Source organism: Mastomys coucha, unplaced genomic scaffold (assembly GCF_008632895.1).
Source record: "Mastomys coucha isolate ucsf_1 unplaced genomic scaffold, UCSF_Mcou_1 pScaffold5, whole genome shotgun sequence".
In the NCBI taxonomy this organism is placed as follows: domain Eukaryota; kingdom Metazoa; phylum Chordata; class Mammalia; order Rodentia; family Muridae; genus Mastomys; species Mastomys coucha.
Window position 1 is genome coordinate 25,701,633 of NW_022196911.1, and position 26,056 is coordinate 25,727,688.

Sequence of the window (26,056 nt, forward strand, 5' to 3'; positions counted from 1 at the left end):
GACAGCACACTGCAGACACCCCTTGCCACCCCCAACAAACCACAGTCAGATGAAGCCAGACTGATGTTCATAAAAACAGACATGAGCTCACTGCTGAAGTACATTTACTGTACAAAGAAGTAAGAACAAAGAACCAGGAATGGTGGAGTCCACAGCAGCAAGTGTAGTGTTGATGGTGTGCACGCAGGCCAATCCAGGTCGCAAAGTCTGAAAAGGTCTCTGTCAACAGCAACAGGACTGGTGGGGAAAGGTGATGCTTGATTGTATCCAGCCTCTGGGCCAGGGTCCCAGGGGCTGCTGCTTATCAGGCAATTCCCACAACCATAGCCCTGTCCCTCCCTACAGGCCTGAACCCAATCTCCCAGATCAGGCTGGTGCAGTATCTACCAATGCCCTAGTAACATCCATGGCAAAGATGGTCTTAGGAAATGTGCACTAAGAGGTCCCCAGTAAGTGGCCATGGCTCCTGTTATGGCCAGGGCCCTGAGGGCAGGAGGTAGAGTTAAGCACCAGCGTGCCTGAGGGCTGTGTCACCAAGCAAGGACAGGGAAGCAGTCACATAGGACATCCACTGGGGACAACATCCCTACAGGGAAAGGCTGACCAGAGCAGACTGGGATAGGAGGAGCATTGTGGAGGAATAATCCATGGCTTCAGAAGTTGCTCGGGCCAGTGAGTCCCTAAGGAGGGGCTTGGTGTTCATCTCTAAGGTTGAGGCTGCTGTTCCAGAAAGTGTCACTAAGAAACAGGTCAAAGAGATTCCAGTGACATGAACTTAAAGGCAGAAGGGCCACAATAGGCAAGGAGCAGCTATGAAACACAGCCGAGGTTGATGAGCACAAGCTGCTAGACACTGGGGTCCTAGGCCCTGTGCCCCAAAGTCCAGATACTAGAAGCTATCGAGCACTAAGTCCACCGAAAGCTCTGTAGCCTCAGTCTGGAGATGTGTATAGTAAACATCACCGAAAGTGCCAGGGCACAGTGGGAAAGATAAGGGGGGGGGTCCCCAGGTGCACCAACGTCTCTCCTCTCTGAGGTCTCAGGAACTGAAACCTTGCCTGTGCCCAGCATACTGATCACCTTTGTCAGATATGAATGCGGGAGCCAAGCTTGTTGTAGAAGCATCTGAAATACACCTTGCTTGGCTCCATCTGTTCCCCACTGGCCTCTGAGCCACACCTAGGCAGGGCGTTTTTATAAATTCAAAGATCATCTGGCTTCAACACTGAAACCTTCCATCGCTGCTTCATCCCTCCTTCCCTGACATCCTGAGCTTCCCCAACGGCTGATGTGGCTATGAGGGGCATCCAGGCTTCCCTGACAGCCCTTTAAAAATGTACAAAACAGGTAAAATGTTCTCCATATAAATAAAAGGGAGCCCGGCTCACTTCCAGCCTGGAGTCCAGGACTGGTTCACACCTGGTCCCCGTAGCACCAGCAGCCCTGCTGCCTGGTTTGCGGAGCGGAGCATGTTCTCTCCTGCATGCCCCTCCCTCCACTAGCTCAGATGTGGAGGAGAGCCTGGAGAGACCCAGGCAGGGTTGTGTAGCCAAGTCTTCCTGCACGCAGCAGGGCCTAGCGCCTGGCCAGGAGTGCTCCAGCGTAAGCCCCAAGTCTGAACAGGCGGAACCCACAGGTCCCGCTAGGAGATCTTGCAGTTGCTCCGAGAGCAGTTCTGAGGTGGGCTCTGGGGGGGACGGATAGACTTGGACCTCTTAAGGCTGTTGCCCTTGCTGCCACTGCCCCCGGCCCCACTTGCCAGGGAGTAGGAGCGGCCGTGCATCATGACAGCGTTCATGCCGTTGGCCATGGAAAAGGACTTGAGGTGGCTCTTGATGGTGACAGGTAGTGGGAGCTTGTCGATGAGGTGCACAGGGGTACAGGAGACAATGGCACGGCAGCAGAGGTCCTGCAGGCTGAAAACTGTGAGAGGAAGTCAAGATGGAGGAGGGAACAGATAGGTTAGGGGAGTTACATGGTCCTTAGACTACCTGTAAAACCTGGCTGCTGCATCTCACCAGCTCAGGACTCCTGGATGCCCCACTATCTGACCACTGGGTGGCTCCCATCTCCTGCCTTAGAGCAAAGCATACTCAGAGCACTGCTGGGAGAGGCCAGTCTGCCCAGCTGCTCTATGACACGAGGGTGGGTAAGGAGACAGATTGACTTTGGAATGCAGCCTTTACTATAGCTCTGGTTGGAGGTTAACTTCTGTCCCATGAGGGGGACTTAGTTACCCTGCTCTCCTCTGTGCTAAGCAGTGAGCCCTATTAGAAAGTAACCCGAGTACAGCCACCATTAGGGCTTGGCATGGACAATGGCCCAGACATAGCTGAGCTGCACATCCCGCCTGTGACCACTCAGCAGCAACGGTGCATGTGCAAAGCTCCGCTCTCAAAGCATGGCCAGGAGAGATCACCTGTAGGTCTGAGCAGGCAGCCCAGGTGACTGCAGCTCTCAAGAGACCACCAAGACACTAACCCACTGTCAATGCCTGCAGTTCCACCATCACGCCCCATCACTCCACTAGCTAGCACCCTATTGGAACTAGGCCTCAGTCCCACCTCGATTGGGCCTCCAGATCTTCTCCATGCCATGCCTCATGAGCACGATACGGGAGAGCTCAGTGAAGGACTCAATGACGTTGAAGTTGCACAGGGGGCTGACTTCAAAGAAGGTCATGCAGTTCTTCTCTGCGTAGGCTCTGGCCTGCTCCGTTGGGACTTGCCGCTTGAAGGCCAGGTGCAGCCGGTTCCCAACCAGGATCCGGGGAACACCAGGTGCATGCTTAGGAGGGGTTCAGAACTTAGCAGGAGCACAACCACATGCCACTCCCACCCCTTGGCCATATGCAGGGCTCCGCAGTGTCTGCACTCTGCAATGCAGCAAGTCCAGGATGGAGCCAAGTAACCCATGGAGCCCAGTTGTTTCTTGCTGAACAATACTCCCAGGGTCAGGAATGACTATAGCGGCAGCACCCCCAGGCATTCTCCAATCACAGTTTGGTTCCAGTCTCTTCCAGAGGGGCATAAACCCATACTTACCTCATCAATCTCCTTGATCCACCGGTCAATGCCATCAAAAGACCAACGGTTGGTGATGTCGTACACCAGAAGGATTCCCTGCGAGTTAGATGGAAGGAGGTTATCCACATGCATTGGGCCTACTCCCAGGAGAAACTTGCTGGATGGGAGTGGTCCCAAATCCTAGGCAGGGCAAGGAATATGGCTCAGAAGACTTTACAGATCACTAGTATGGCCATGAACTGAAGGGGGGAAATGCATCTGCCACCCAACAGGAGAGCAGCAGGAGGGACCTTCTGTGAGTCCAACTGGCCCAGCCCACATATGCCATTCTATCCAGCCCCTAAGAACATGGCTGGGGCAGAAATGACTTTTAACAATTTTTTTAAATCCAGGCCAGTCACAGGCATTACTCTGAAATCATTCAAAAGACACACAGGTCAAAGCTTTGGTCGGGGGAGGGGTGTGAAGAGCCACAGAACTCACTAGCGGGGCAAGCATTGTGGAAGTCAGCCCATCAGCGAACTCCGCCCTGGGGGCACCTGGGGCTGAATGGAGGCAGCTCTGAGTTTTCCAACTCCAAACCTGTACAGCAGGATGTCAGTCACTCACAGAGTAGTAGTCAGTGAGAGCTGCTCAAGTCGGGCTAAGCAGGATTTGCTACGGGGCCTTTCCTGCCACATCCCTCAGAGACCAATTACTGGGAGCTCAGCTTTGGGCTATCTCCATCTGCCTCAAACATCCCAGCGGGGCCACTGTCACGGACTTTCCAGCAGGGGCAATGTTGAGCATACTGCCAACCTGCCTCTCGACTTTCAATGAGATTCAGCAGAGTCCACCCATTGAATTACCCACTCCTCTTCCCACAAGTTCTCAGACATGGAGGACAGAGAAGGAGGAAGAGAAAGGGGGAAGATCAGAACAGGAGAAGGGAAGCAGAACTGCCATTTCTAAAAACTCAAGCTAGTCCCAGGTCCTACAGAGACAAAGGTACCCTTGCCCACAGGTAGGTAGAAGGCCTGGCCAAGCAGGGCAGCAGCTGGGGAGGAGCTTCTCTATCCTGGAGGGGTCCCAAACCAACCTTGAGGCCAGTTACCACGGAGAAGAGCCAAACTAGAGTTTGCCTGACCTCAAGGAGCCAGGCTGGTGGGTCAAAAAGGCTAATATTTACAATAACTAGACATGGCAGAGATGGAGGTCTACATTAACCCATCACTCAGGCGACTGAGGCAAGGGGAGACAAGGGGACTGCCGTAAACTCAAGCCCACTCCAGTGGGCTTAGATAGCCAGGTCTAGTCCAGCTTGAGCTACATGGCAAGACCCTGCTTCAAAAGCTGTGATGGTTTAAATGAAAATGGCCCCAATAAGCTTGTATTTGCATGCTTAGTCCCCAGCTGATGAACTGACTGGAAAGGATTAGGAAGCATGTTCTGGTTAGAGGACCAGAGTTTCTGGGAGTGAGTTCTGAGGTTTTGAAAGTCCATGCCAGGCCCAACATCTATGTGTCTAACTCCCTTTGCCTGTTGCTGTCCATCAGGAATGTAAAGCTCCCAGCTACTTCTCTAGTGCCATGCCTACCTTCATAGCACCATGCTCCCGGCCATGATGATGGGCTAAGCCTCTGAAACTGTACCCAATTAAATGTGTTCTTTTATAAGAAGTTGCCTTGTCATGGTGTCTCTTCATAAAAATAGAACGGTAACCAAGTAAGACAAAAATCAACCAACAATAATAACAAAGTCCCAACTGTCCCCCAAAATCAATAAACAAACACATCTCTAGGATGAACCTGTTGCCTGGGCACGGGAAGCAAGTTCTCATCTGTTGCCAAGGGAAGGAGGCTGAGCTTCGGAGGCGATAGTACCACTAGAGCATCACACTGTGGAGCATCCAGGCTCCCAAGGCTTACTCCACTGTGTGCCAAAGACCACCCGCAGAGGCTGGTCCCAGCCCATTTCAACAATGAGGGTTTTCTCTTTTTCCTGGGGTGGGGGTATAGTGGGGACAGGAGGGGGAGTCTCAAATACATGGGCCCTGGATTCTAATTCTGACACAACAGAAATAGGAGGGTGGAAGGAGAGAGGGAGAAAATGTCCAGAGGCAAGGAAGGGGGCTGGAGATACAGCTGAGCACACAGCACAATGTGTATCGCTCTGGATTCCATTTGGACAGTGGAAACAACCAAAGACCAAAAGTTCTGCGTAAGTACAGTTGCCGACCCCAGTGAGCATGCACAGTAAGTTATAAAGTGCAAGCTACAGATTCCCCGAGACATGTATGCTAACACTCGGAAGAATGAAAGCATAAACAAATAGCACACAGTACAGGAAGTTTACACAAACATGCAGCAGATGGTACGAGGCTGGGTGCCTTTAATTTCCTATTTACATCTTACTTTTTTTTTTTTGCCATAACCAGCACTTGTGTTATATTTAAAGACAAGTAAGCAGAAGGCCAACCTCCTGGAAGAGTCGCTCCTACTGAGGCCGCCTGGGCAAAGCCTTCCCAGCTTTGCTCTCACAGGCAGGCCCTTGTTGGCACAATCTGAGTGATGGTTGGAATAGAGAGACCAAAGTGGCTGTGGATTTCCCAGAGCAAACCGTCTAGGATGAACTGCAGGCAAGAGAGCCGAGAACCAAAATGAAGTTTGTTCTTTCTGTAACTAGCCCAAAACCATCAGTTGTGTCTCAGAGAGAAATACAAAAGACAAAAAGACTCCTATACATTCTGCCTTCGAAATGATAAAGGTAGATAATGCTGATTTTTAGACCACTTATTTGCCAAGATATAGACACAGGCTTCTCTTTCTAGTGACCTTCTCCATTCAGCAATGACTCCAGAGAGTACCCTTCCAGTGTCTTCTAGATTTTCCTGTAATGTGAAGCCACATCAAAGTGGACAAGATCTTGTCAAAGAGCCAGGTGCTCAACACTTCAGAGCTCTGTGAGATCCCTGAACAGCAAGAGGCACTCTACACAAGATCTACTAACCAGTCTTAGGTACTTTTACCTTCTGATAACAAATGTGAGGTGACTCTGCACATACACAGTTTCTTTTATTCAGCTTAATATATAAGATACATTTTTGAGACCTGGAACTAAGCCCACAAGTAGGTTCCTTACTGTTATAATTCTTACTATTGTTGTTTTGTTTTGAGACAGGGTCTCACTCACTATGTAGTCCTGGCTGTCCTGGAACTCCCTATGTAGAGTAGGTTGGCCTTGAACTCATAGAGATTGGCCTCTGTCTCCCAGGGGCTGGAATTGATCAACCTGAACTTAATCTTTGCGATCCACATGGTGGAAGAAGAGGACTTGTCCTCGGACCTCCACTTACTCACTCTCCCCTCAAACAAATAATAAATACAAATAAATAAATAAGTATTTAGCACACACAACGTATCTGTGTGGTTCAAACCCCTAAAGTTCAAAGAGCCAGAACAAAATCATCCTGTCTGCCCACTTCCCCCAGCTATACTGAACTGTTCGCTCTGCCTGCCAGATGCCACGTGCCCTCAGCAATGACCTGTTAGCATGCATCCTCTCCTATTCCCATAGAAACAAATCCTCACTTGCCCTTAAAGGGCACAGCACCTGACCACATACTACCTGATCTAATGGAAGTGACCGCAGGCCAGCCGGCAGCACCTCCTGCTGGCACTGCTGTGTCAGGCAGGCCTGTCCTATCACTTCCTTATACCAAGCCAGAGGGACCTACTCACTTTCCCAGGAGTAAGCACAGGACTATGGGGATTAAGACATCATTTTGTAAGGAGAAATTAAAGCTTTAAACCTGTGCTGACTAGGAAGAAAAGTTATGGGCCTAAGAATCCATCACAAACTGGCCACATAGGCCTGGGAAAGAGCAAACAAGTTGTTAGATATCATAAGAGCTGGCAGGTCAAGAAGACATAAAACTATAAACATAGAGGAAAACATGTCTAGGCAAACGAGGACATGTCCAAGGCCCAGGCCTGCAAAGACGAGCCTGGCGGACACTAAGTAATGGACCATCTGGTCCTCTCAGATATGGTTTAAGGTCAGATGCTCTGTTGACTCAGATTAACACCAACCTTAAGAATTTTCCACTCTGTTCTGCACGTAATAGTTAATATTTGAACTAGCCAATCATGTATGACCACACTGATCTCTTTGTTCCCTCAGACCTTTTTCCTATAAAAACCCCTAGCTTTCAAGCCTCGTGGTCGGCTCCATTATCTCCTGCGTGAGATATCTGTGGTGCCGAACTAGGGCGTCCTGAAAATTAAAATATACCTCTTGTAATTACATCAAGATGTGGTCTCTCGTGATTCCTTGGGTGTACGTCCTCCCGAGATTTGAGTGGGGGTCTCCCCCAGGGGTCTTTCAATTTCAGGACTTAACCATACAAACAATGGAGCTTGGTGAGGCTTAAAGGGATTCAACATAAGCCATAAAACAGTGCTAAATGTGACAGGCGACAAAAGCAAGGCCAGTGGCCTTTGTGCTACATGCAGGACCCAGACCCTGAGGGACCCAGAAGGGCTGCAGAGCAGCAAAACCTGCTCTGTTAAGATGGCTTGTCCCACTGGAGGTAACTCAGGGAAGCACCATCTCTTTGCTATTGGCCCACCCAGAATGGACACGGGATGGGGCAGGAATGAAACCAGGGGCTTGTACACAGGATATGCCTGGTACCTCAGATACAAACTAAGATGTGTGTGCAAGGTATGCTCTCAGTTCCTCTCAGCCAGGAGAGAGCCACCACAACTTCTGGGAATAACAGGCAGGACAGAACCAGAACCAGAACTAGTGGTGCTGGATGCTTCGGGAATGATTCAAAAATAATGACACAACACTGTCCTCTAAACAATTTGGACTGGCAAAGACAGAGTCCTGAAATGTACATTTTTAAGTTCCCATGTACTGAGCAGATCAGTTTCTTGTTACCTCCATCTCCACCTCTCACGGCTTCTCGATGCACACCAATCCCAGTCAGCCGTCTCTGAGCCTCTGCTCTAATTTCCCCAATCACGTTTAGTGTTGCCACCTAAAGTCATCACCCCTCATATCCTTTTTGTAAATTTTTTTTAAAGATTTATTTATTTTATGTATATGAGTACACCATTGCTCTCTCCAGAGACACCAGAAGAGAGCATCAGATCCCATTACAGATGGGTGTGAGCCACCATGTGGTTGCTGGGAATTGAACTCAGGAAGATCTCTGGAAGAGCAGTCGGTGCGCTTAACCACTGAGCCATCTCTCCAGCCTGTAAATTTATTTTTTGGTAAAATTTTTAGACTTATTTTATATGCATGAATAATTGATCTGTGTTTATGGCTGGGCATCAAGTCCATGCCTGGTGGTCATCAACGTCGGAAGACGACTTTGGATGCCTTAAGAGTGTGAGTTAAGGGTGGCCATGAGTCATCATATGGATGCTAGGAGTCAAACTCAGGTCCCCTGCAAACAAGCACATAGTGACTGGAGCGTCTCTCCAGCCCTTCTTTTTTGTTTTTAATTTCAAAATTATATGTATTTACTGTTTCTAAAAGCTGGGTGGTTGTAGCACACACCTTTAATCTTCCTGGGAGGCAGAGGCAGGGGGATCTCTGTGAGTTCAAGGCCATTGTGGTTTACAGAGAGAATTCCAGGACAGCCAGGGCTTCGAAGAGAAATCCTCAGAGAAATTTGGAAACCACCACAAGAAATCTGAAAATGCTGCTAAGCAAAAGGAAGGCAATAAGCTATGCCTACAAACGGAGAACTTGCAAGATGGCTCAATGTGAAAAGGGACTTGCTGCCAAGCCTGCAGACGTGAGTTTTGACGCCTGGAGGAAGCCAACCCCACAGGCTGTGCACTGAGCTCCACACTCTAGCCTTGTTCTGTGCACTGAGCTCCACACTCTGGCCTTGTTCTGTGCTGGTGCATGTTCTCTCTTTCTCTCACAGTACAAAAAGAAAAAAAGAAGAAAAGAAGGAAGAAAGAGAGAGGGAGAGAGAGAGGAGAAAAAGGAGGGCAGAGAGCGGTGCCTCCTGTGTGTAATCACAGCAATTGAGAGGCTGGAGGAGGAGGTCCTGCAGAGCTTGAGGCCCACTTGGCCTATAATGTGAAAGCCTGTCTCAAAAATCAGGGAGAGGCCAGGTGGTGGTGGGGCATGCCTTTAAATCCCAGCACTTGGGAGGCAGAGGCAGGCGGATTTCTGAGTTCGAGGCCAGCCTGGTCTACAGAGTGAGTTCCAGGACAGCTGGAGCTACACAGAGAAACCCTGTCTCGAAAAACCAAAACCAACCAACCAAACAACCAAACAAAATCAGGGAGAGATGGCTTATTGACTAAGAGCACTGACTGCTCTTTCAAAGGACCCAGATTTGATTCCCAGAATCCACAAAGCAGCCCAGAACCACCCTGTAACTCCAGTCCCATGGGATCTGAAGCCTTCTTCTCCATGGCTACCAAGCATACATGTGGGGCACAGCCATACATCCGGGCAAAACACCCATTCACATAAGTACATCTTCCAAAGGAAAGAGGAGAGGAAAGGCCCATAGACTCCATCCTTAGCCTAATGTTCACCAGTGCTTCATTCTGTCTGAAAGGAACTATAGTTCAGACCACGTTTCTGCCTTCAGGGTCTGCCCTTGTTCCCAAGGCTGTCCCTGGCTGTCCATAGCTAGGTTCTGAGCCAGGGGAGTTCTCTAGGCTCTTCAGAGGTCTGGGGGTGCATCACAATGGAAATGAACTTCCACTCACACCTTTCATGTGGCAGCAGCACAGGGTGTAAAACAGTCCTATCCATACAGGTCTCCACTACTTCCCCATCTTCTGATTTCAGAGCAATCCCAGGGAACAGCTATCCACACTGTGGGTGGCACAGTGCACGCATGGCACTGTTCTACAGGCAAGACAAGATCCTCATAGCCTATTCCTGTCCAGAGAACTACCTGTAGCCCATCTTTAGCATTCCCAATCTGCAGAGTTCTAACATGTGATACAGCCCAGGTCACCTTCACATCCAGTCACATCCCTTGGGAGGTGCATGACTCTATGTGAAGGAGATATAGGGAGACACCTTTGTTTTTTAGTGAAACAGATGGCTAAGCTGCATTTTAATGGCATGGAGGGCTCATTCAGGGACACTAGAGACTCAGTTGCCTCCCACATAGGCAGTCCAGAAATGGAGGCTCCAGAGCTCTGGATTATTTTTCCTGTTCAGATGGCCTCTGGGAGACCTGATGTCCAAATGCCAAAATACTTGGGGAAAAGGGCCGAGGGTGCAGCTCAGCCAGGAAACCTTCATCTATTAAGCACAAGGCTCAGAGCTCATCCCCAGAGCTGTAAGACAATAAAAGACAAGAGAATAAAGTACTCAGGGAACTGTCAGGGCAGCAATCTAGGTTCAGAAACAATCAGGAGAGACACCTACCGGACAACAACATAATATTGTGCTGGTCTTACCTGTGCACCCCTCGAATAGGACCTGAAGATGGTACAGAACCTTCCCTGGCCCGATGTATCCCTGAAACACACAGAAGGGGAGAGATCAGTCCCAGTATGAGAGAGAGAGGTCCCATCCACTTTTTTTTTTTTTTTGGGGGGGGGTTGTTTTCGAGACACAGTTTCTCTGTCTAGCCCTGGCTGTCCTGGAACTCACTCTGTAGACCAGGCTGGCCTCGAACTCAGAAATCCGCCTGCCTCTGCCTCCCAAGTGCTGCGATTAAAGGCGTGCGTCACCACCACCCGACTACCTGGTTCCTTTTTAATATTTAGTCTTAAGTGTATGAGCAACACATGCATGCATCATGCCCATGTGAGGCCAGAAGAAGGTGATAGATCACTGGAACTGGAATTAGGGACGGCTGTGAGCTGCTGGATGGGAACTGAACCTGGGTCTTCTGGAAGAGCAGCAGCCAGAGCTCTTAATAACCTCTGAGCATCTCTCCAGCCCCATGGAAACAAGCTGCTATGAGTAAAATTGGAGGAGGCTTTAAAACAAAACATCCTGGACTTCTTGTTGTGTTCATTATGGAGAAAAGTCCCATCTGAGCAGGATCTGTTTAAATGGTTATTACAAATAAGGTGCTTCCTCACTTGGCTTCCACGCTCTCATAATTAGATCACCAACTCACCATAGCTCCAGCTTGACACGCCGTCCGTCCAGTAGGATGGTGGTAGTCTTATAGTCTATTCCTGTGAGGAAGCAGAGGAGTGAGAGTGTCCATCATCAACTGCTTCACTGAGGTCCTCCTGCCCAATACTTCCTCAAATCCCACAATGACCCTTGGGGAGCAGAAGGAGGGTGCTCACTGCCCCCAGCTATGGCTTTCTCAGGCAGCAGCCTAGCCCACGCTGTATGGCAGCCATTGGCAAGGCAGAAGCCCGGGTCCAATGGGGCATCGGATACACTCAGGCCACACCAGTCTCTCTAAAGGCTCTGGGTCCAGAATGCCTGGAAGGAAATGGTTCACTCCCACTGTGACATGTCCCTCCTATAGATTCTAAGTTGAACCCTCAAAGAATAACGTACTTTCCAATTCTTGGAACATCAACAGGAAGGTATTTACTTATTTACTTAGGGTTTTTATTTGTTTTGTTTTGTTTCCAGACAGGGTTTCTCCGTGTAGGCCTGGCTGTCCTGGAACTCACTCTATAGACCAGGCCTGCCTCTGCCTCCCAAGTACTGGGATTAAAAGTGTCCACCACTACCGCCTGGCTACTTACTTAGCTTTTAGAGACAGGGTCTCAAGACATAGCCCAGGCTGCTCCCTACAGTAGTACCAAGAGAACTTATGCTTTCTCTGACTTGAAAGTTTGTTTGCTTTATATTTTCAAATTTTTATGAAAAAAAGTCACCCCAACAGATGTTGGTGGTGTCGAGCCTTTTTGGGGGGAAGACAGAGGCAATGGTCTTACTATGTAGCAGAGGCTGACCCTGAACAATCACTCTTCTCTCTCATTTACCGTTAACACCTTCGAAGCATCGGTTTCTTACTTTTCACACACACACACACACACACACACACACAAATATATATACATGTATATATATACATAAAATAATATTGCATCTGTAATTCTACCACTTGAGAGGTAGAAGCGGGGGTCAAGATTTAGAACTCAAGGTCATCTTTATCTGGACAGTAAATTCAAGCCTGCCTAATCCACATGAGACCTTGTCTGAAATAGAATAAAATTTTGGTCCAAGAAGGTTTGGAAATGGGTGTTTTAAAATGCACAGGTATTGCTCTCACAGAATGTGGTGTCCTTGTGCAGGTGTACATCCTGTTGAGTCTACACTGATGTCTGTGTGCCTCTGTCCCTGTGCAGGAAGACAGCACAGCACCCTCTTCAGGCACCAGGTGCTCCTTCTGAGCCAGCTCTTGCCTAGTCAACTAGGAACTGCATCTAAACTAGGACCTCATGATAAAGAGCACTACAATTGAGTGAAAAACTGCAACATACTGGATAAAAGAAAATATTTGCAAATTACACATCTTATTAGGACAGAGTTCTATTAAAAAAAAACAACTCCTTTAACTCAATAATAAAACTCAATTCAAGCAGAGCAGTAGTGGTGCACGCCTTTAATCCCAGCGCTTGGGAGGCAGAGACAGGTGGATTTCTGAGTTCGAGGCCAGCTTGGTCTACAGAGTGAGTTCCAGGACAGCCAGGGCTATACAAAGAAACCTTGCCTCAAAAAGCAAACAAACAGACAAAAAACCTCAATTCAAAAACAGACAAAGCCATATCCCTGCAAAAGACATAGCCAGCAAAGGTAACAAGCACAGGAAATTGTTCTGTATTATTGGTAGCCATCAGGAAAGGAAATCAGAACCCTGTGCTAAGCACCACGCACTGGATTAGATGGCTAGATTCAAAACAGATGTGAGGTAAAGCGACACCAGGACCTTTCTCCTTTGCCAGGCGGGGGGTGGGGGGGATAAAAATAACGATTGCACAATGTATAAATAGGTTTATTTAATAAATATGGTTAAGATATGCTTTTCTGAGGCACTTTCTTTTTCTTTTGTTTTTCGAGACAGCCCTGGAACCTGCTCTGTATACCTGGTGTCCTCAAACTCATAGAGATCCAGCTGCTTCTGCCTCCCAACCACTGAGATTAAAGACATGCACCACTAATGCCCAGTTGAGACAGGGTTTTCTATGACGTCTGGCTGGCCTAGACCTTGTTACATAGATGGCTTGAATTTGTAGCAATCCTCCTGCCTCTGCCTCCTCTATCTCCATGGCATACAGTAAGGTTGCTGCCCACACACCCACTGATTGACGGCTGCTGTGCCCTCTCCCCACCTTTTCCTGAGCTCCCCTGGAAGAAGCTCAATGCTGGCAACTGCAGCTCAAGAGAAGTCTGTGAGGAGACTATTACAGATGTTTTATTTTTATTTGATTAACTTCATTTATTCATTCATTCCTTTTGAGGCAGGGCCTCACTATGTAGCTCTGGTTGGCCTGGAACTCACTATGTTGACCAGGCTGTCCTTGAACTAAAGAGATCTTTCATATAGATCTGCCTGCCTCTACTTCCCAAATGCTGGGATTAAAGATGTGTACCACCACACTTTATACTGATTTTTGATTGGCTTCCTTGAGGAAAGATCAGCAGGACCTGTAGATCGCCTTTCTTGATGGCGATCTGGACTCCCCAGTTCTATCCCTGAGGAAAGCAACTGCCTGACTACCAAGCTACCCCTAGATGGTGCTGTGGCCCCAGGCCCTCCGAGAGCAGCAGCTGCAACAGAACAATGGATGCCTAGGAAGAACCTTCCAAGAGACCTTAGTGGTCACTGACAGACTGACTTGTCAGCAACATACAGAACTATGTTGATGAACCTGTCGCTGTTCTCAGTTGGGTTCTGAGGTGGCCCCTGTCACTGACCCAGCTGACTGTGTGACACTCACAGGCTCTCCCAGCCAACTGAGATACATTTACACCACCTACAGGAGACCTACCACCAGCAGGGCCCTGAGAGGAGCTGACTCTGGAGGTGGAGGGAGCAGTCATCAGCTAGCCAGTGAGTCAGTCTCTCCCCCATCAGGTTTTAAGCATTCAGCAGCTTTTTAAATAATGGGAGCCCAGTGTAGAGCACAGCAGTAAAACATGATTTACACACACAAAGCTGGTTCAATTCCTAGTACCCCTCTTCACAAAAGGGTGGGAATTTTATTTAAAATAAATCAGTGAGCTGGGCATGGTGGCACACACCTTTAATCCCAGAACTTTGGAAACAGGCGAGCAGATCTCTGAATTCATGACCAGCCTGGTCTATATAATTCCAGAACAACCAGGACTACATAGAGAGACCCTGTCTCAAAGAAGCAAAACAAACAAAACAGAAATCAGTTATCAGGAACCAGTGTGATGGGGCTAGAGAGATGGCCTAGTGGTTAAAAGCATTGACTGCTCTTCCAGAGGTCCTGAGTTCAATTCCCAGCAACTACATGGTGACTCACAACCATCAATTGTGTGATCTGGCACACAGGCGTACATGCACATAGAGCACTCATATACAAGTAAATAAATCTTAAAAAAAAAAAAAAAAAAAAAAAAAAAAAAAAAAAAAAAAAAAAGCCAGTGTGAAGGCACATGCTTGTACACAATCACAATGATTTTGAGTTCAAAGGCAGCCTGGGCTACAGTATGTGTCCAGCTATGTCCAGCTTTTTTCTCAAAAAGATAGGAACAGTCTAGCTATGTGGTGCTACAGAACAACCAGTGAACATGCATTACGCAAACCACAGAGCTAGCTGTTCAGCCCTCTGGCCAGAGAGCACAAGTACTACCTGGCAGACCTGGGCTTGAAGGGGTTACAGAGGTCACAGCAGTGGCTTTGCATCAGTAAATTCCAGCAGTCCCCACCTCCCTTTTTAAAGTTGGGAAAGTGAAAGCTCCTCTCTTCACCCTGAAAAGCATCTTTACCTAGACTTCTAGTCTTCCAGCCCGGCTGAACTATTACCCAAGGCCATTCAAGAAATTAAGAGTCCCCAGAGCTTCATCCAGTAGCTTCCAAGGCTTTCTCCCCAGCAGGACTGGGTGATTTTAGTGTCTTAGCGCTCTGTTCAGTGAGGAAGACCTCACTAGGTCTATTGCTCATCACAGCTCTGAAGGGGCTCTACACCAAGCAATCATAGCGAGCAAAGACCAGTAGAAGTGAATGCTTGGGGGTCTGATGACAGTCCTCATTAATGTGTTAAGCCAAGATACCAGAGAAAGAGCCCTTGGCTTAGTACAGTTCTAAAAGGAGCAATTATCCAAAGCTTGAGGGTAAGTAGGTCCTGAGAAGGAGGAGCACAGACGTAGAGGAATGCGGTGGAAGAGGCAAAGCAGTGACCTGGAAGGGGTCTAAACCAGGCCCAAGGGAGACAGCAGCCAGTCTGGCAGAGCCACCGGCAAGCTCAGGTCTGAACATCACTCTCACAGGTTGGCAGTGTCGGCAGGACGCCATCCATACTAAATCTCTTTCAGCACCATTCATTTTCCCTTCTGTCTAAAAATATTTTTCTTTTTAATAAGCTAAGACAAGCCCCCCAAAGAGGACCAGCTGTCCCCCTCAGGCCCCAGATCATCTGCTGAGCTAGCCACTACCCACTGGATCTGAAAGCCTCATCTAACAGCTTGGCTCCATCCTCACAGCCCTCTTGCCCATCTGAATGGAGGGAAGTGCTACTACCCCTGGCAGATTGGAACACAACTCTTAATTTCATGAGATACATACTGAACAGGGAAACAGGCACAGAGGTCATAATACTTGCACCACTCATGAGAATAAAACCATTGGCTGAAGTCCTGGCTCCGTCTACCATTCAAGTCAAGCCTTTTGTTCAAGTTTATATGAGACCAGATCTCACAAAACTACCCTTGACTCCTGCTCAGTGCCCTGCAACTCCCAACCTTTCCCTCTAAGTGCTTCGCTCAGGGTGTCTGCTCTGCTTGGTGATGGTTGTGACCTCCACCGCCGTGTAATGGCTGTGACCCCCACCGCCGTGCTGTCATCTGTTAGCCTTGCTCCCCATGCTCAGATCCTGTCCTTCTGACCTGTGCTGGCCAGACTGACTGCTAAGATAACTGTCCAGCTTTCCCCATCAGTCTTGCCTGTATATTCTATTTTCTGGGAGATTTTCTCCATTTTTATTTTCCAGCCTTTTCCACAATTTCCACTGATCTGTAATTTTTAGAGCTCTTTAGGGGTCTAGATATCCTGCCAACAGGACAGGAAGCTGGTTTTTTTTTTTTTTTTTTTTTTTTTTTTTTTTGGTTTTTCCGAGATAGGGTTTCTCTGTGTAGCCCTGGCTGTCCTTGAACTCAGAAATCCACCTGCCTCTGCCTCCCAAGTGCTAGGATTAAAGGTGTGCGCCACCACTGCCTGGCCAGGAAGCTGGTCTTTGTTCTCAGAGGTGTGTGAGATGTCTGGAGCTCTCTGAGTTTCCAGGGTCCTCTTCTACTCACATCTCTTTTCATACATTGATGACTTTGGTTATTCCCCTGACCCCGAGAAGCTGCACAAGGCTCTGTGACTCTGCCTTGAGAACTGGCTTGTGAAGGAGCTGCTGTGCTGCGAGTGTCTCTCGAACTTTTCTTTCTTTTTTTTTTTTTTTTTTTAAGATTTATTTTATTTACTATATGTAAATACACTGTAGCTGTCTTCAGGCACACCAGAAGAGGGCATCAGATCTCATTACAGATGGTTGTGAGCCACCATGTGGTTGCTGGGATTTGAACTTGGGACCTTCAGAAGAGCAGTCAGTGTTCTTAACTACTGAGCCATCTCTCCAGCCCTCTGGAACTTTTCTTAAACTGACAGTTGCACAGTGAAGACCAGATACTTGCTTCAGGATTCTGTCTGCCATTGCTGGCATCAGGGGGTGCCAAGTCCCCCGATTTAGAATGGACTTGGGCTAAGAGGACTCTGTTATTAGCTCCTTGCTTCTCTCTACCCTGATGTACCCGGTGGTGTCTGGTGTCCATGGCTCTGTTCTTTAAGAGAATAAGCCTCCTGTGTCCCCTGGTAGAGAGGGACTTTGACATGCCAGCCTCTGGGCACCTGCTCAGAGTTCAACAGGATCCTTGTGATCCACCCCTCACCCTGCTATATCCTGTTCCCTAAACCAGCAGTAGCCTCTTGTCTTAAAGATCTATGTTTAATGTTTTTCATGTATTAATTTTGTGTATGAGCAGTGGGGCATGAGCACGTAATAGTATGCATATGGAAGTCAGAGGACAACATGAGGGAGCCAGTTCTCTCCTTCAACCACATGAGTTCTAGAGATCAAATTCAGGTTGTCGGGTTTAGTGGTACCCCTACTTGCTGAGTCATCTGGCTGGTCCCAGATTTATGTGTTTTTTTTTTTTTCAAGACACTTTACTATTACTTAGTGGGCAATTCTCAAGAAAGTGGCAACTCATTTAATAGCATCGTCCCTAAGGCAGACCAGTCATTGTTTTCAGGTACTGAAGGGGTGTAAGCCATCACCCAACTGCGCCTGGTCTATGTACTCCAGCACTGACTGGAGGCCAGGAGGTGGGCTCAGAGGGGAGAAGTGTCTGACAGCCTGTGTCAAGGTAGAAAGGAAGAACTGATTCCACAAAGCTGTTCTCTGATCTCCACATTTGTGGTGTGGCATGTGTACCCATACTCACAAATTAACAATAAATAAAGTGTAGAAAACTTAAATTAAACACACCTTTAATCCTAGCACTTGGAGGCAGAGGCAGATGCACCGCTATGAGTTCAAGACCAGCCTGGTCTACACAATGAGTTCCAGGACAGCCAGAGCTACACAGTGAGACCCTGTCTCAAAACAAAGCAGAAGAGGAAGGAGAATGAATGACTAAATGAATGAATGAGTAAATAAATGTGGAGAGCAATCCAGGTAAGACAGTGGACGTCAACCTCTGGCATATACATATGAATGTACACATATACACATATTACTAACACAAACACATACATTGCCCACAAAGATTCTAAACATTCCCTTGAGGGCATGTGGCACAGCAATCTGGCTAGGATGGCAAGCCAAGGAGCCTCAGGAATCCACCTACCTTGGCCACCCCCACTCCCTACCCCTAGTTCTACAGTTAAAGGTGTATGCTGCCATACCTATCTTTTTATGTGGATTCTCAAGATCCAAACTTAGGTCCTCATGCTTGTGTAGTAGGCTTTAACCTACAGAGCCATCTCCCCAGCCCTTGGGGGACATGGGGACAAAGTCACCACTATCACAACCATGACTGTTCTGAAGCCCCCCCTCCTCCTCTTCCTCTTCTTCCTCCACCACTATCACCCCTTTTTGAGATAGGGTCTTAACCTGTCTTGAGACAGGTTAGCTTTGAACACTTCATCCTCCTAACTCAATGACAGACATGTGCCACTACACCTGACTCTAGCCGACTATTCACACAGCTAAGACACCTGCGCACTACAATCTGAACCAAGACAAAACTGCTCGTAGGTCAGGCCTGTCTGTCATGAGACGACCATACAGACACAGAAGAACAATCTTGTTATCTTAGGATTTTACCAGGAGTTGCTAGCCATGCTGGGGAAGATGACACTGACCCTGACCCCAGCACAGATGGGCTTCACCTGCTGCCTTCTCTGTAACACTGGACCTCAACACTTAATCTTAGTAATTGGTTCCTTCACCAGCTTCCCTTTTCTTTGTGAACTGTTTTGTTTGTTTGGTTTGGTTTTTTAAGACAGGTTTCTCTGTATATTCCTGGCTATCCTGAAACTCGATTGTAGACCAGGCTGGCCTCAAACTCAGTGATCTGCCTGCCTCTGCCTCCCAAGTGATGGGATTAAAAGTATGCGCTACCACATGTGACACTTTAGGAACTGTTCTGGGTTTTTGTTTGTTTTTTGGTTTTTGGTTTCTCGAGACAGAAATCCACCTGCCTCTGCCTCCCAAGTGCTGGGATTAAAGGCGTGGGACACCACTGCCCGGCTAGTAACTGTTCTGTACACATGTATTTAGGAACATTTAAGCCAGTGCACAATGCACTGCTTGAATCTTGTTTCTTTTCAACATAATAAATGAGATACTACCAAGCACTGTCGAGGAGCAGCCCTGGGCCAGGTGGAACTGGGAGCCACATCTGTAGGTTCTAGCCTAAAGCTGAGGTCCTGAGCCTCCCAAATCTCATTCCCCTACAGCTGATCTACGTCCAGCCCTTCAGGATGGCCGAGGATAAATGGAAACACGTCAGTTCTAGGCTTGGCGGTAAGGTATGAAGTCTGTTTCAGGAGGCTAGATAAACAGAACATCAAAATGACCCAGCTTCTGACTCAGCTGCTTCCTTCTCAAAGGGTTACTTCATATATGGAGTCAGGCAGAAACAGTACAAGAGCAAGTCACCAGCCTGGCAAGTGACACATGCCCATACCGTAATCCCAGTAACAGCCCAGCCAGGAGCTATTGGGAGTTCTAGGCCAGCCTGGCTACAGTGAGACATTATCTTGAAAAAAAAAAAAAAAAACAAAATAAGGAAGCCAGACAGTGGTAGCATACACCTTTAATTCCAGCACTTGGGAGGCAAAGGCAGGCGTATTTCTGAGTTCGAGGCCAGCCTGGTCTAGAGAGTGAGTTCCAGGACTGCCAGGGCTATACAGAGAAACCCTGTCTCAAAAAAAAAAAAGGGGGGGGGGAGCTGGAGACATGGCTCATAAGTTAAAAGCACTGGCTGTTCTTCTGGAGGATCAGGGTTCAATTCCCAGCACCTATGGAATAGCTCACAGTAAAGTGTAAACCCAGTTTCATGGGGGCAAACATCCTCTTTTGGCCTTTATAGGCCCTGTACACACATAGTAAACATTCATTCAGGCAAAACATCTAGACACATAAAAATTGTTTTAAAATTTTAAGTAGGTCACTAAAGTGTCAAGTATCTGTAATGATATTTTAAACAGTGATTTGTTGGTTTGATCTTGCTCTTGGAGACCATTCCTCAGGACCTGTAAAACACTGAAGATTCACAGCAGAAGGCCAGGTACTGTGAGCAGCTTCTGGGTGACACAGTTGCTGGCCTTGGCATGGCCATCTGAGTATAGTTCCTCTGCTCACATGGCCAGCCTATCAAGAACAACCTCCGGCAAGCAGCCACCATCCTGCAGGGCGGTAATCACCTGACACATCAGAGCAAATTGGAAGCCACATCTTCGACCCCCATTTCCTTCCACTGCCACCACGTCAGTAAGGAAGGTAGGTTTGTGTGACTGAATTCACCCCCAAGAAATCACAAAATGCTCAGGAGAGGAACAATGTACATAAACCAGAAAGCTAAGAACTCTGGTGCCTGTGTGGTTCTGACTGGGTCACACAGCTTTAATTCAGTTATGTTAACTCAGGAGTCTGCACTTTTTTCCATCGGAGCAGAGATTGGCCAGAGTGAAGATCCACTCCATTATGTACTCCTGGCTGGTAGCTCCAACCTGAGAGTCCAAGCTAGGGTGTGAGGTGGGTTATTTTCCCACACATCTGGACCAGATTTAATGGAGTCATATGAACCAAGCACACCAGTGCAAGGGCCCCCGCAGGCAACATATGTGTGCTGTCTTCTTCTGTCACAGCCGTAGAAGAAAATGTATGCACACATATAAATATTTTATATATATTTAAATTTTTGAGTTGTGAAAAGTAACAATTTCATTATATTTTCATACCCAATATTGTAATATCTCACTTTTCTGCCCCCCCCTTTGGTTTTTCAAGACAGGGTTTCTCTGTGTAGCCCTGGCAGTCCTGGAACTCACTCTGTAGACCAGGCTGGCCTCAACTTAGAAATCCACCTGCCTCTACCTGGATAATATCTCACTTTTCAGATTATAGGATTCAAATCCCTATGGAGAAATGGTTACACTAAACTTGTAGTTACCTAGTTTTCAACTTGGCAAAAAGCTACAAGGCCTAAAAGACAAGCTGCTGCACAGTAATGGCACACTTCTTTGATCCTCCCAGCACCTAGGAGGCAGAGGCAGTCGATCTCTGAGTTTGAGACCAACCTGGTCTACAGAGTGAGTTCCAGGACAGCCAGAGATACACAGAGAAACCCTGTCTGGAAAATCACATACACACACACACACACACACACACACACACACACACACACACACAAAACATGAGTCATTCAAATTATCACAAAAAAGACATTTGTTTTTTGGATGGTTGGGTTTTTTGTGCCCTGCCCTACCCCCAATGGCACACAGATTTTTTTTTTTCCACTTAAAGCAAATTTAGCTAGGAATAGTGGCTCATGCATGTAAAACACCAGCACTTAGGAGGTTGAGGTTACAGGATGACAAGATTGAGGCCAGCCTAGGTTACACAGTAGGAACTTATAAAACACACAAAAGCACAAAAGCAAATTCACTGGACAAGGATGAGGACTTATGAAAACATGTGATCAGAAGAGTAAGAGTTGCCAAGGATTAAGCATCCTAACTCCTGGTGTCTTCACAGGGCAAAGGGACACAACAGCTGGGACTAAGGCCCAACACAGCATGGCCCTGTGGCTGAAGACCACCTGGAGCTCCTGAATGTGCTTCACTACCTAGAAGACTACCTAGAAACAAGCCTTTACAGACGACTTAGAGACAAACGGATCGATTAAAGCCTGAGAGGGACCCAACCCACCCTTGCTGGCTCTGAAGATGAGGGAAGGGTGCCCTCTATAACTTAGAAACCAGAAAAAGACCAAAACTTTAGTTTTACAAGCATAAAGAACCCAACTCTGCTAATAACCCAGTGAGCGACGTAATGAAACCTCCAGAGCTTGCCCATCAATGCTAGCTGCCAACAGCTTAGCTTTTGTTTTGGTGTGTTTGTGTGGTTTTGAGGTGGCGCTAGGTCTCCCTAGCCAAGCTAGGCTCTCCCTATGTGTTCAGTAAGTACTTTCTTAGCAAGATACACTCCATTCCCTGAAACTTGCTGATTTCAGTTGAGGGGTAGCCCCCTGCTATGATCTTTAACTCTGTAAGATAGTGTTACAGCTGCATAAATGTTACTAATGGCTGTCCACCTCAGTATTGACTTTATTTATTTTTTTTTTTATTTTATTTTGGTTTTTCGAGACAAGGTTTCTCTGAGTAGCCCTGGCTGTCCTGGAACTCACTCTGTAGACCAGGCTGACCTTGAACTCAGAAATCCACCTGCCTCTGCCTTCCAAGTGCTGGGATTAAAGGCGAGCGCCACCACTGCCAGGCCAGTATTGACTTTATAATCAAAGTAGATACAAAGTAAAAACTACACAGTCAGGGAAGACTAGCTAGCATAAACTGCCTCCACAGGATAAGACCTGTTTTCCCGCAGCTGTATAGAAACAGGCCCCAGCCATTAGCAAGGCTGAAATGAAAGCAGGATGCAGACATACCCTCCAGGCAGAACAGGTACTATGAGAAACTATTTAGTAGTCTCTTTGGTTGTTAAACCCATGCATGACCTGTAACCCAGTACTTCCCTAACAGAAACCCACACACATGTTCACCAAAACCACAAATGCACTCTATTTTTATTTTTTAAAATCAAGTGTGTTTGTATACGGTATGTACATTTGAGTATGGGTACATTCAGAGGCCAGAGGCATTGGATTTCCCTGGAGTTATAGGTGGTTGTGAGATACTTAACATGGGTACTGAGAATTGAACCTGGGTCCTCTGGAAGAGCAGTACACTTTTTTTTCCCCCTGAGACAGGGTTTCTCTGTGTAGCTCTTGCTGTCCTGGAACTTCCTTTGTAGACCAGGCTGGCCTGGGACTCACAGAGATCCGCCTGCCATGCCCCGAATGGTACACACTCTTAACAAGTGAGCTAACTCTCCAGCCACTTATAAAAACTTTTATAGGAGCACTCTTCAGAATTCAAGTATGAGAACTATCCAAATACTCACTGTCTACAGGAGAGACAGGCTCATTCCAGGATTTACACATAGGATGTCACACAATACAAGAAAGGACAATAGAAATGAAATGTGAAAGGAGCCTGACGGTGCTTTTAATCCCAGCATTCAGGAGGCAGAGGCAGAAAGACCTCTGAGTTCAAGGCCAGCCAGCCTGGTCTACAGAGTGAGTTCCAGGACAGCCAGGGCTACACAGAGAAACCCTGTCTCAGAAACCAGAGAGAATCCAGATACAATTATTTATTTTATGTAGATGAGTACACTATAGCTGTCTTCAGACATACCAGAAGAGGGCATCGGATCCCATTACAGATGGTTGTTGAGCCACCATGTGGCTGCTGGGAATTAAACTCAGGACCTCTGGAAAAACAGTCAGTTCTCTTAACCACTGAGCCATCTCTCCAGCCCCAGATACTGAATCTTGATATGGGGAATGGCTATCCAGATGTCGACATCTGTCACAGCTCCTAGAGCAGTGGTTCTCAACCTTCCTAATGTCTCAACTCTTTGATAGTCACTCATGTGTGGTGGCCATAAAATTATCTCATTGCTATTTCATAAAAGTAATTTTACTGCTGTTATGAATTGTAATGTAAATATTTTTGGAGACAGAGTTTTGTCAAAGGAGTCTCAACCCACAGGTTGTGAACCACTGTTCTAGAACCAGACGCCCAAATATATATAAACTCAAGTATCTCAATAAAATCAAATTAACAGCTGGCCTAGTGGTCAAACCTTTAATTTCACAACTCAAGAGGCAGCAGTAAATGGATCTCAGTGAGTTTGAACTACCTACAGAGTGAGTTCCAGGCCAGCCAGGACTACACAATGAGACTCTGGCTCAAACAGACAAACAAACAAAAGAAAAGAGAGAGAGAAAGAGGAAGGGAGGCAGAGAGGAGAAAGAAAAACCAAATTAAAAAAAAGTTAAACTCAGCTGGGCAATGGTGGTGCATGCTTTTAATCCCAGCACTTGGGAGGCAGAGGCAGGCAGATTTCTGAGTTCAAGGCCAGCATGGTCTACAGAGTGAGTTTCAGGACAGCCGGAGCTACACAGAGAAACTCTGTCTCAAAACAAACAAACAAACAGGGTGTGGTGGTGCACACCTTCAATCCCAGCACTCCGGAGGCAGAGGCAGGAAAGCCTCTGGGAGTTCAATGCCAGTCTGATCTATAAAGCAAGGTTTAGGACAGCTGGGACTGTTACACAGAGAAACCTTGTCTCGGGGGAAGAGGGGGAATTAAACCCATGTAGAATATCAATTTGCCTTGAGATTAGTAGGTCTCTTTTCAAATGAGAAGACTGAATTGCCTGCCAAGATGGGCCAGAATGCAGAGCAGAAACACAGAGAGCAGCTAGCATACAAAACCTGACTACAAAGGGAGGAACCTGCTAGACTGGGAACGGTGACACTCAGCATATGCAATTGTCCCTCACAAATAGGGACACATGCATCTGCTGTCACAGGTAAACCAGTGCCTGCACAAGTATAGGACAGGAGGAAGGTGTTAATAGGCACAGTGATACTATGCCAACGCCAACGCCAGACAGCAGAATCCATGCCAGGGGAGTTGTGTACAGGGATCCCACGGTGTTAAAGCTTTTACTTACTGTTCTAGAACCAACACCAAACCATCTTTCTGCTGCCTACTGAGAGCAAGCACACTCAGCATGGAAGCGCAGTGAGATACAGAACACTCAAAACCCAGAGAGCCACCATTAACTTTTCACTAAATGTGCTTTTTCATTTCACATCTGCATATTATATAGTAACAATTAGCTCCCTAGGTCTTTTAAGTTCCACATCCATAGATTTAACAACTGCAAAAAAGTACTAAAAGAAAAGTCATTTGTACTAAACACATGTAGATCTTTTTCTGTTTTTTTTTTTTGTTTTGTTTTGTTTTTTGTTTTAAATAGTTTTTGTTGTTTTGTTGTTATTTTTTAAACAGTCTCACTGGGTAGTTCTGGAACTTGATATTTAGACCAGGCTGGCCTCAAACTCATAAGAGATCCACCAGCATCTGCCTCCTGAGTGCTGGGATTAAAGCTGTAGCCGGGTCAGACTTTTTAAGATTTATCTGTGTAAGTGATACCGGCATGTATGTCTGTGTGCTAGGTGTGTGCAGACCTTTCGAGGTCAGAAAAGTGCTGGATCTTCTGAAGCTACAGTTACAGATGATGTGAGCCACCATGTGGACCCTGTGCAAGAGCAACAAGTTCTGCTAACTGCTTAGCCATCTTCTCAACCCTCATATTCAGACTTAAAAAGAATATTATTATGTTACATGTGAGTGTGTATAAGATTATCTGTGGCAGAGAGAGGGAGGCAAGAAAGCCAAGGCATGTGTTTTCTGAGGTCAGAGAAGAACTCTGAGTCAGTTATCTTGTTCCACTTTTAAATGGGTTTGAGGGATTGCACTCAGGCCACCAGGCTTGCAAGACAAGCACCATTACCTGCTGTCTTGCCAGCCCATGACTTTTTTAGTACCGTTATTTCTTCAGCAATATATATTTTATCGTTATTTTTTCAGCAATATAAATTGTTTACTTTTCAAGACAGGGTTTCTCTGTGAAGCCTTGGCTGTTCTTGTCCTGGAACTCATTCTGTAGAACAGGCTGACCTTAAACTCAGAGCTTTGCTCACCTCTGCCTCCTGAGTGCTGGGATTAAGAGTGTGGGCCAGTACTCCTGGCTGTGTGCCATTGTATATAAGGGATTTGAGTATCTATGGATCTGGACACCTGGCAGGCTCCTGATATTAATCTCCTGGACACACTCACAGGTGATTGCATCCCCCCATAACCAGGTACTGCGGACAACCATGTTACAATAATTACCCATTAAACGTCCCTCTGAATAAGAACACTCAAAGGCTGTACAGTTTATCCCATGAACATAAGGACATCATGTTTCCATTGAGGGACTCAGGCTATTTATTTTCCAATTTTATTTAAAAATGGAAAGTTTTGGTTCCCAATATCTATCATCTCTGTAGGACAGAGTCCTAATTACTTGGTGAAAAGAAGGATTTCTGGGATGCTGATACACAGCTGCCTTTAGAGGGGGTACACCCACACACCTCTGTTCTGTGAGTCACTGCGAGTCACCACTTTCATCTCTGACAAGCCTTCTGGGTA

At 47.0% G+C, this 26,056-nt stretch overlaps 1 protein-coding gene and 1 long non-coding RNA gene across 3 annotated transcripts in view; one reads left to right on the top strand and one right to left on the bottom strand.

Moving 5' to 3' along the window:
- Positions 1-87: 87 nt before the first annotated feature.
- The window catches only part of Rab40c (RAB40C, member RAS oncogene family), a 36,818-nt gene continuing 10,849 nt past the window's right edge, over positions 88-26,056 (bottom strand). Inside the window, exons 2-7 of one of the 2 annotated variants that reach the window (XM_031350510.1) lie at positions 11,134-11,194; positions 10,463-10,523; positions 3,045-3,122; positions 2,565-2,787; positions 1,760-1,923; positions 88-237 (exon numbers count right to left, since the gene is read on the bottom strand). In XM_031350510.1, coding sequence (XP_031206370.1) covers positions 223-237; positions 1,760-1,923; positions 2,565-2,787; positions 3,045-3,122; positions 10,463-10,523; positions 11,134-11,194 — 602 coding nt within the window. In that variant the 3' untranslated portion in view covers positions 88-222. Of the gene's footprint in view, positions 1,924-2,564; positions 2,788-3,044; positions 3,123-10,462; positions 10,524-11,133; positions 11,195-26,056 lie in introns of both variants that reach the window. The other variant, XM_031350509.1, reaches the window with a different exon arrangement.
- On the top strand, positions 10,885-22,029 carry LOC116076708. Its single transcript, XR_004113079.1, has 4 exons — positions 10,885-11,560; positions 19,180-19,246; positions 19,963-20,224; positions 21,482-22,029. It is a non-coding gene; the product is annotated as an uncharacterized LOC116076708 (long non-coding RNA).